Genomic DNA, 10723 nt, shown 5'->3' with positions numbered 1-10723 from the left:
GGCCCATTCCTGTGCATAGAAAATGTCCAAAACTATTGATTTTCAACTGCCAACAACATGTCCTTCAATAGTTATTTATTTCTAAACAATTGAAAGTTAACCGCATCAACTTCAACTCCAATAAACGGGAAAGTAACGCAACCCGCTCGGACGTGCCTGGCAGGATTCCCCCCAGATAGCCGGCAGCGAAATAAAAGCTCTAGCAGAATTTCTGGGGGTCTGGCTGGCAGAGCGCTGCCCAGCCGGCCGGCTCAAATGCAACAACCGTTTCTGGCAGAATTTTTCGCCTTACGGTTATTAACGGTTTTTTCTGCCGGATTTCTGGCAGGCACGCACCGGCAGGACCGGTTTTGCACCGCTTCAGGTTTTGCTTGTATTTTTTCTTACTTTTTTTTTAAATTTTATGTAAATTTATAATAAAAACATGTCTGGAGACATGAAATCCATATTACTTACCTTGTTTGAAACCAAAATCTTTGTTTCTTCTTATTTTTTTATCTGCCAAAACTAAGGATACAAAATATAAATAGGGCAAAAATGAAACAACGATAAACAAAACAGAACCGGTGAGGCGAATCTGCCTGCCATAACTGGAAGGAGTATAGCTGAATTCTGGCAGCGCCATTTTGATAATTTTGACAGCTGCCGGAATCCTGACGGATTTTTGCTGGCTGCCCGTTTTTCTTCCAAGCGGGAAAATGTATCGCGATAACTACCGATGAATTATCGACGATGACGATGAATCCGACGATACATTATCGTTAACGGAGTTTCCGATGACGTTGACGGGTGGTTAACGTAATCGACGATGACGATTAATTATCGATTAACAACCCTGCAACCGACTTGCACATAAGAAAAAACAGTTGTAAAAAATGTCATCGAAAATTATAATGCCAAGAGGGATCGGTAGTAGTAGCATTTTTCAAATATTATTTAAATCAAATGTACAATTCAATAGTTTTCCAGTGATCTAATATTTCTTTGAATTATGCATTTCACGTGTTCGAAAAGGATTCTGTAAATTTTTACTTAGAAGTATAAAAAATTGTGTATAAAATATATGTTGTTTGAATGGGTATCAATTTACTTTGAACACTGCATCATTTTCTTTGCAGTATTTTGTTTATCAAGTTTGAGTAACCAAAATGTGAAAGATCAAAAAATTGTAGGTCGACTGCGGATTTCTTCTCAAATCATTATCAAACCAATGGAAATTATAGAAATTCAATGTTTGTTTCTTTGATTTATATTTTCTCAAAGAATAGTTTTGGAACAGATCGATGTATACAGGGGGGCGGGCCATTCGTCATAAAGTCATTACGCATAATGGACGATTAGCATAACGGACATTTGGCATGATTTTGAGAAGCGACTATACTATGAAATACTAGTATAGTATATAGTATGACTATACTATGGGTCATTTGCCATAAGGGATATTTGGCATAATTATTTTAAATTTCTGCAAAACAGTCATTTGGTATAAAGAACATTTGGCATAATTTTGTGATTTGATCACACTGCAGATTATTGGCCATAATGGACACTTGGCATAAATATTGGCGTTTGCAGGGAATGGCCATACAGAACGCAAACTGCATAATTTTTTGTTGGACAGTAAATTGATTGTTACACGATTTTATTGTAAATCTACTGGAAGAACTCCTTATCGAACAATGTAGCAACAGTAATAATCATCATATCGTTCTATGATTGTGTGTAAGGTGAACGCTATTGCCAACGGTTTCAGGTGTCCTTACGTGCACTCTGGTTAAGTGCAATACAATAGATATGAACCGTAACCAGAGACAATTGGGTCATTGAATGAGAAAAAAATCTATATCGATAATGCTGATTTTCGTGATTGCAACAATGTTTTAATGTAGAATACATTTAAGGTTTCAATATAGGGGTCCCGTTTCAAAATATCGGCTGCGGCGCCGCGTCAGATTTTGAACGTTAATAACTTTTATCATACTAAACAGAATGATTTGATTTTTAGGCCAATTTGTTGCAAATATGTTCCTCTATGCTGTATTAAAATTTGAAGTATGTATAACATGCACTAATAACAAAAAATTGTGTTTTGAAAAATCTTTCGAAAACGACTCGGAAAAGTGAAAATTTTCAGCCCATCCCGCACAGAGCCGTCAAAATGGTGGACCAACCGAACAATAAAATAATGAAAAGTTTATATATAGGTCCACTACATGTTTGTTCCTATGGTTATTCGCATTGGGTTGCTTGACGAGAGCAGTTGGTGGGGGAAAGACGGCATATTCCTTTGGTTAGACCATTAGAAGCCGGACGGAAAGGAAAGGCTCATGCACGGCACGAGAACGAGCGAGAAAGCGATAGTAGTGCATATTAGCGCGATTATATAAATATCTGTCGGTCGGTTTTTCTCATCATTCGTATTCGTTCAAGCACTAGCAAGCAGCCAGTCCACCGAAGGAAAGCAGTTGGCAATGACGACGGCGGAAAAAGTGCCCCTGCTACTGGTGACTCATCGCAACCCGATCAGGAACTGTCGACCTGCTAGAATTTCGCCCCAACTAAAGGGCAACAGAGTAGGCTATCGTTCCAGCGTCTGGATCGTGAGATTGTGCAGGACTGCAAAATCCAGCCACGCTTACAAAGCTCAGTCGTAATGATGCCCCGAGAAGCCAACGATGCCTACTTGGTCGGTTTGTTCGAGGATGCAAAATAGTGCTTTGTGGCTCACCGTGTCCGCGGGGAGTGCGTCTGAATTATGCTCCCGCAATAAAACAATAAACGGTTCTTTACAGGACCAATTAATTGTGTTGTAATAAGAGTTAAACTGAAATTTACATTTTATGGTGTATAACAAATAATTTTCAGAAAGCTATATAAAAAATACGATGTGTGGAAAGAAAGAAAGAGAATTTAAATTATCCTCTCTTGCTCGTTTTCGTGCACTGCTTTTCCTTTCCTTTCTGCTGCTACTACCATCATAACTAAAACGAATGTGCGTGTTCCCCCACCAGAGATGCCAGGTACTTTTTTCAAATGTCTGCAATAATAATTTTAAAAGTCTGGGAAGAACAAAAAATGTGAGGAAAGCTAGTGTAACCAAAAGCTTTATATTAAAAAATCTGCAAATATCTGCAACCAAACTCAAAAATCTGCAAATATCTGCAAATATCTGCAACCAAACGGTAAAATCTGCAAATATCTGCGTCATCGAAAAAATCTGCAGCTTAAATCAAAAGTCTGCGAATTTGCAGACTTGTCTGCAAATCTGGCATCTCTGTCCCCCACCATCTCTTGGCCAGTGTTGCCACAATTGCATGTCGCTATTACAATTTGAATTATTTTATTGATCCTCTCTAGTATTGATAAAATATAGAACGTGCAAAGTAGTTTGTGCAGCTCCTTGCTAGTAGCAAACTAAATAGCCTTTATCAGCGCTAACAAATAAGACAAAAAAATTTAAATTTGTGAAAATCTTCTCCTTCCTTCTTTTCAAATCTGCAACATTCTTTGAAAATGTTGTTAATGAAAAACTGAACATGCAAGTTTGCTAGCACTGGCCACTAAATTGAAGGCGATGGAAGGACAGAATATTCGTTTTGGTTATGCTAGTATTGGTAGCCGAACGGAAAGGAAAGGCACAGGAATGGCACGAAAACGAGCGGGAGAGCGATAGTAGTGCTTTCTCGTGTTTTCATATATGAATATTGGTCGGTCGGTTTTTCTCATCATTCGTATTCGTTCAAGCACTAGCAAGCAGCCAGTCCACCGGAGGAAAGCAGTTGGCGATGATGACGGTCCGCAAAAGTGCCCCAGCTACTGGTGGCCCATCGCAACCAACTACCGATCAGGAACTGTCGCCGTGCTAGTATTTCGCCCCAACTAAAGGGCAACGGAGCAACTAATCCGCTGGCTAACATTCCAGCGTCTGGTTCGTAAGGTTGTGTATTACTTCAAAGTCGAGCTACGCTTACAAAACTCAGCCGTAATGAAGCCAGTGATGCCTACTTGGTCGGTTTGTGGGAGTGGGCGTAAATTACAATAAAAGCAACGGTTCTTTTCAGGACCAATCAATTGTGTTCTAGTGAGAGTTAAACTGAAACTTTCATTTTAAGGTGTGTAGCAAATTTTCAACAAGCAACATAATACGTTGTGTGGAAAGAAGTAGCTTGCACACGGAACAAAAATTTAAATTATCCTCTCGCTCGTTTCGTGCACTGCTTTTCCATTCCTTTCTACTGTTATTATCAGTATTACCAAAACGAATGTGTTGTTGCATGTGTTTAAGAGAAACGTTGAAGTCGCATGCTTATATTCAAGCTTTTTGGCAGCCCCCGTGAACTAACTGCATTAAATGGTTTTTTTGTGCAGCTCCGTGCTAGTAGCAAACAAAATGGCCCTACTAGTGTCTGATTCGTGAGATTGTGCAGGATTTCAAAGTCGAGCTAAGTTTATAAAGTTCAGCCGTAATGGTACCCGAAGAAGAGAGTCTTGTCGTTTTGTTCGAGGCTACAAAACAGTTCGCCAGGCACGTAACTATCATGCCAAAAATATCCAACGATCCAGCGCATCACCATCAACACCAACGCCGATACCAAAGGTTCTTTTCAGAACCACCATTATTACCATAGAGAATTATTTGAAAATTTCCCATTCAAATGTGATTCTGTTGAATATTATTAGATTTAAATTAACGTCTCGAATTGAAATCACGACGCTCCGGTTATGTGACAGACATTACCCACCCATCTTTTTTTTATTGTGACCACGACTAACGGTTTAATATAGACACCCCATTTCAATATTTCTGAAGGAACAGAAGGTCGAGTTTGGAAAGTTTGTAACTTTCATTGTACTTAACCAAATTACACAATGTTCGCACTAATGATTCAGAAATATGATCAGGAATCTTCTGCTAGATTTGTAAGTATGTATAATTTACATGAATAAAGAAAAATTGATTTTCAGGAATCAATTATTATCTGTTCTTCCATTGGCCAGTACTACGCGACTTCCTCATGCTAACAATTAATTTCATCGTTAGCCATCTCCCTCACCAAGGCCAACAACGCCAACAAAACCGGTCCTTTTCAGGACCACCATCATTTTTGTAAAGAATAATTTGAAATATTCCTCGCCCAAATCACCTTTTGTCCGAAAATTCCAATGAGTATCAAAATATTTAAAGAACGTGTTCCTTATGTATTCTACATCTCTCCGGTTATGTCGCAGACATTACCCACCCATCTTTTTTCCAACTCAGGAAACGTGAAAATAATATTAAAATTTAAAATAAAGAAATATGTTGACAGTCTGTATTTGACACTATCAGAAGCATTTGACATATCGAATTTCACGACGAATGATGCCCTGTCAGAAAAAATTATTACATGTTTTCCCGGTTTTCCTACAGGGTTATTTTTATGTGGCATAAACACCATCCAATGCAGTTTTTTTTTCATTTTGGGTGTTGTCCTGATAGGCCAGATGTAAACAACCGCAGTTTTCCTATGTATGGTTGCCAAGTTTACTTAAGATTTATTTTATAAAACAAAAAAAAATCGTTTTTACGTATTACATTTTTTTTTAAATAATGTATATTGAACCTAAAATTTATCGAATGGAACGGAAAACTATATATAGCTTAATGACCCAATTATAAAATATATATTATCGTGCCTGATTGTGTACACATAAATTGAAAGCGTGATTTTCCTTTTGAATCAAATGTAAATGCCAATCAATCAACACTGCAACAAAATTAGATTATCAATTTGGATAAAAGAAAGAAAACCGATTTGTTCATTCCATTTGGTTTAATTTTAAAGCGTCAACCAATTTATTTCTAATTATTGTCGTTTTCGTATTCGACTTTCTCAACAAAAGCAATATTTGTTACACATAGTTATACATATATGTATATGAATATTTTTCGTTAATTGATATAATCATACGGCTTCTAGCCCTATAATTTGACTGAATTCAACACATCAATCCATGCTGCACTTCACTTCCAGTTCCACGGTATACACACGGTACCATCATTCAGCACAGAATAGTACGTTGTGATGTTGAGGTGAATATCGTCCAACTCCAATTCATCCGTGGCAATCAGTTTCTCCAAACACTCAATCATCCGATCTGGCGTGACGGAATCGTCTTTATCGAGGGAAAACAGCTGAAACTGCTTCATGCAGCGCGCGTGTAAATCACGCTCCACGTGCTTCTGTCGGTCGTACGATTGCTGTTTTTCGAGCGACTCCTCCATGTGTGTGGTCAGAAAGTCGACCAATAACGAACCGGGACAGGTCGCCGGTACAATCAACTGCCCGGTAGGACTGACCATCATTGGTCCCGCTTCCGATTCGACAACGATTTCAAATCTCGAAAGATCCAGTGGCCAACTTTTTGGATATTTAGATTTTCCTAGGTAGTCCAGCAAAGACGTGGTTATCTTACGCAAATGAGAGGCGTATGACATTGCTTCGGCCTTTGGCATGAACTTACGCCGACCTACTCGAATATTGCGTAGCACCTGCGAAAGTGCATATTCATACGCAGGAAGTTTCCGCAAATATGCATCGTGCTTTTCAATATGTTGAATAAGCTGGAAATAGATCATTATACTATAGGTCGATGATTAAAACCGTATTCGCCTTACATCCAACCAGTTTCTTTGGACATCCCCTGTGTAGAGCATTACGTGTCCATCCAAACTAACCCCGGTGAATGCCGCAAACACAACAACTCTATCTTTGAGATCTAACATTGCCTGGGGATACAACGCTGCCAATCGTTCCAAACTTTTAAGGCAGCCTCTAAAATGCTCCACATTCCAGCCGCAATCATACAGTATATCCTTGACTTTTAACAATTTCATTATCGACTCCTTGAGCTTTTCAACCTCGTCCTTCAACTCTTGCAATCCCCTCGTACGCACATTGGCCGTGACCATGTGCTTTTGCAACCAGAATTTGAGCGATTCATTCTCTTTTGCCTTTTTAACTCGGAACTGAAATATATCGAACTCGCTCTCGAATGGTGACTCCTCATCCGGTCGCTTACGATGAAAAAACGAACTGTCTTGTCCATCACCGTCGGAATTTGACCTTGGTCGTTGACCTTTCATGCTTGTGGTAGAACTTCCAGGTGACATTTTGTCCACATAGTCCGTAGAAAGGTTGCACGACTCTAAAATCTTCCGCAAAACCAACTTAGTATCAGTGGTTCGTTCCAATGGCACCTTTATAAGATTGAACTGTCCACGTTGTTCCGGCGAGTTTGAGGCTCGCACATAGAAAGGGAGTTGTTGAGGTGTGGATGGCAGCACTCGTCTCTGGCTAAGCAGCGATTCCAAGTGTGCGCTGAGAAATTTGAGCGATTCTTCATTAACCTGCCGTTGTTGGGGATACCGCCCGAAAAGGTCTGGGTGTACTGCGAAATAGAAGGGCCGTAAAGCGGTTGCCACTTCGGAGGAACTGATCATTCGATAGAAAACGGTACCGTAAGAGTTGTGTGACACGCTGCAATGATGTGGTTTTGTGTGAATGGATCGTCTAAGAACTTGGAACATTGGACATACCATTTTTTAAGATAGATATTCATAATAGTTGACCGTTGTGCGCAATTAAATTAGTTTAACTTGATTGACTTATTCTAATGATCAGTAAATAATAACAATAACATGCAACTGACAGTTTCCTACAGCACTGGACATTGACAGTTCCTGCGATGTTCCTGGTTCTTTCGCCGTTATAGTCGACTTGGAAGAGGGGTCGTCAAATTTATTTTTCATTGAAAATGTTCCGATATGATCAGGGATGCCAAGTGGTTTTATGTTAAAAAACTGACACATTTGAAATAAAGATCTGGAAAATATAGACGAATATTATATTAAAACTACTTTATTACTTACAATTTTCATATTATTACTGAAGTTTATCGAGTTTTTCTTAGATACTCGATGAAACCGAGAGACAGTTGTCTATCTTTATTACCTGCGATATCGAAAAGGAGATAAGTTGTGCAGGGCAAACTATACGAATTTCAAAATATAATTGTAGACTTAGTCATTTGTCACTGAAAGTAGAAACCTGATTTTTTTTAACTTTTCTCTTCCGATGTTACTGAGAGCAATGTTCGTTCTGCTTATCCACTACAGCGAAAGTGGCTGGTGTTCTCGGGTTCTTTGCGGTTAGCCGGGAAATTGAAATTTTCCACCCATCTCAACTAACAAAACTTTACTAACACTAAAAATGTGTGTTCACAAAGGTTAATCTAAACGGAACAGAATAGTGGTACGCATTATGATTTGCTAACATAAAACACTTAACGGTGAATGGGAGTCATAATTTGGTAATTTTCCAATCCATGCTAAATTGATACCCTGAGGAGTTACTGATAGAATGATTAAGTTTATATTTGTTTCTTTTCATCTCAGTAGGTAATAACCGATTAAAGATATTTAAAATGTCAAAAAATCGGTTTGATTCATTTTTCTGTCTGATTTCAGTCTAGTCCTTATATAGGAAGGTCCTAGCATGCGTCAAAACGAAAGCTGCCTCTGTGCTCGTATGTGTGACAGTTTCTATGGGCGAATGGTAGCGTCTACGTCATTAATACCACGTTTTATAGAGTACTTGACAATCTGTAACTGTATTAGTGGGTTAAACGATTTGTTTTCCTCCACCTGTCATAGGTGGAGGAAAACAAATCGAAAATAGCTTTTCGGTCGGATTATTTTCATCATGGAACCTAACCAACCGGTATTGTGCATGTCCGGAATAAGTTTTACAGTGTATTAGAGTATTTCAAAACCATTATAAATACTTTAGGCGAGCTATTTCAAATGTTCAAATTGGCTGACAGTTTTATATATGACAGCTGGAGGAAAACAAACCCCCAATTAGTGTGTGTGATATCATTTGCATAGAACTCTATAGGCTGTCTCTGTTCACTACCACTACAAGTTTTGACGCATGCTAGGACCTTGTTTAGAGGAACTTTGATGTATACTAATGTTTTTTGCAGCCTATCCTAGGTCAGTAAAAATCCCCGGGTGAAAGCCTTACTAGAGGCGGCAACCCTAATTTCGTTCGTCAAATTAAGCGTATTCATATAAAGTGGGTACTTCACGTTGGTTTAAATAATAGAAGCGTAAAGTTAAACGAATTTTAGCATTGAATATTTGCGAATTGTCATCGTGTCAAATTTCATCAGAAGGCTATGATACAACTATTTATTTGGTAATTACAAATAAATAATACATGCCTAATAGGTTTCATTCCATCGCACTTAGATCGGACCGATCCATCGAGCCCGGATTCGGTTGCTCATAAAACGGTGCCAACGCCTTACCACGATGGTTGAAAGTATAAAACGATGGAATATTCGCTAGCGTTTCCCAAGATTTAGCTTGTAAATCCACAGCCGCTCGAATTTCTTTGAAATCACCTACCACTTGCAGAATGTTGTAGATAATCAAAAACAGACTTAAAATCGCTTGAAATATTATCTGAAAAGAAACGATAACATTAAATAATAGATCCTAGATTTCAACTAACAAACGACTGACATCCACTGGAAGATTTGCGAATTCCTGATCCGTGATTCTCAAGTAAGCTCGATCTGAAAGTAAACGTGATTTCGTTTTTCGATCACAATTGCGATATTAAACAACTTACGTTGAGCAGCTGAATACGCCGCATGCAGGAGTGACAAAAAGCCCACGAACAAGAGGAATTTGTTGAGAAACGCCATTATTTTCCAAATAAATTCGGAGCCTCGGATAATTACGATTGTTTTGAAAAAAATCTCGAGAAATGGTGCGTTTAAGGAAGAAATGTCAAAATTGAATGTCGACTTAAGTTCGATATAAATTCGATGTTTTCTTTAAACAGGCTCAGCGACCAAAATATCATCGATGCTTGGCAGTACGCGCATATAAAAGGTATATACACGGCAAAATTGCATTATCCATTTTATGAACACAAACTAGTCATTCTCGGGAACCAATTCGAAACTTTCTAAAAATAGATACTTGTTTGGGTGCATTTTATGCATATTGACTCATTTGATGAGATATCAATAATCGGTGAAATTACATTCACCATTTCTACCATTTGTTATTCTTTCCTACCTGAGCGTTCCGTGACATTCCACAACCGTGTTTTTCATATATCTACACGCAGAAAAAAGGATTGTATATTTAACAATATTCAGGTTCAAACTCAATAATAATTATTATTATCTCAGGGCTAAAAATATTCAAGAATTGTTTCAACTCATAATATTGTTATATATACAATAAATTCTGGTTTTGACATTTCTAGATTTGAATCACATTATCGGTTGAATCTACAATATGATTATTGAAACAATCGACACTATCTTATTGATCGAATGACGTGAGCATGATTAATTCAACAATATACTATTGTTGAAGCAACAAACAATATAGTAGACGATTTCTATTGAAATGCTTATTTCTTTTCAATAAAAATTTAAAAAAAAGTTTAGTTCATAGCTTGTTTATTAAATTTTTCAAAGCCTTACAGGTTCTTTTGCCAGTGAATAACTTTCATAATTTCAGCAGCGTCCTGAAAAGTAGAAAGATAATGTTATTTTAAATATATTTATTTTTTTAATATTAGCACTTACCCAGAGAGTATACTTCACGTCAACATGATTGTAGCACTAGCGCCCCACAATTATCCAGTATATTTTG

The 10723-nt window shown here is 37.9% G+C and overlaps 2 protein-coding genes across 3 annotated transcripts; both read right to left on the bottom strand.

Annotated features, from left to right (window-relative positions):
- Positions 1-5888: 5888 nt before the first annotated feature.
- On the bottom strand, positions 5889-7695 carry LOC131686215 (T-cell activation inhibitor, mitochondrial). Of its 2 annotated transcripts, XM_058970460.1 has the most exons (4): positions 7580-7687; positions 7501-7520; positions 6659-7431; positions 5889-6604 (listed from the first exon to the last, which is right to left on the bottom strand). In XM_058970460.1, the coding sequence occupies exons 1-4, from the start codon at positions 7600-7602 to the stop codon at positions 6005-6007; spliced, it is 1416 nt and encodes a 471-aa protein (XP_058826443.1). In that variant the 5' UTR covers positions 7603-7687; the 3' UTR covers positions 5889-6004. The 2 variants fall into 2 exon arrangements, with proteins under 2 accessions (XP_058826443.1, XP_058826442.1); XM_058970459.1 differs by having other exon boundaries at positions 6659-7520; positions 7580-7695.
- A 1526-nt stretch (positions 7696-9221) lies between these two features.
- On the bottom strand, positions 9222-9834 carry LOC131682467 (ER membrane protein complex subunit 5). Its single transcript, XM_058963946.1, has 3 exons — positions 9681-9834; positions 9572-9624; positions 9222-9511 (listed from the first exon to the last, which is right to left on the bottom strand). Exons 1-3 carry the CDS (start codon positions 9754-9756, stop codon positions 9278-9280), a joined length of 363 nt encoding a protein of 120 aa, XP_058819929.1. The 5' UTR covers positions 9757-9834; the 3' UTR covers positions 9222-9277.
- Between the last annotated feature and the right edge of the window lie 889 nt (positions 9835-10723).

Source organism: Topomyia yanbarensis, chromosome 2 (genome assembly GCF_030247195.1).
Source record: "Topomyia yanbarensis strain Yona2022 chromosome 2, ASM3024719v1, whole genome shotgun sequence".
Taxonomy (NCBI): Eukaryota; Metazoa; Arthropoda; class Insecta; order Diptera; family Culicidae; genus Topomyia; species Topomyia yanbarensis.
Note: the sequence above shows the minus strand (reverse complement) of the source record. Positions and strands in the feature narration are given on the sequence as shown.

Bases quoted from the DNA above. Each gene is read 5' to 3' on its own strand.
- LOC131686215 (XM_058970459.1), bottom strand. From the start codon at position 7,602: ATGAATATCTATCTTAAAAAATG. The intron at 7,521-7,579 runs GTATGTCCAATG...ACATCATTGCAG, and splicing joins AATATCTATCTTAAAAAATG to CGTGTCACACAACTCTTACG. The intron at 6,605-6,658 runs GTAAGGCGAATA...ATCTATTTCCAG, and splicing joins TCCAAAGAAACTGGTTGGAT to CTTATTCAACATATTGAAAA.
- LOC131682467 (XM_058963946.1), bottom strand. From the start codon at position 9,756: ATGGCGTTTCTCAACAAATTCCTCTTGTTCGTGGGCTTTTTGTCACTC. The intron at 9,625-9,680 runs GTAAGTTGTTTA...GTTTACTTTCAG, and splicing joins GGCGTATTCAGCTGCTCAAC to ATCGAGCTTACTTGAGAATC. The intron at 9,512-9,571 runs GTCAGTCGTTTG...GTTTCTTTTCAG, and splicing joins TCGCAAATCTTCCAGTGGAT to ATAATATTTCAAGCGATTTT.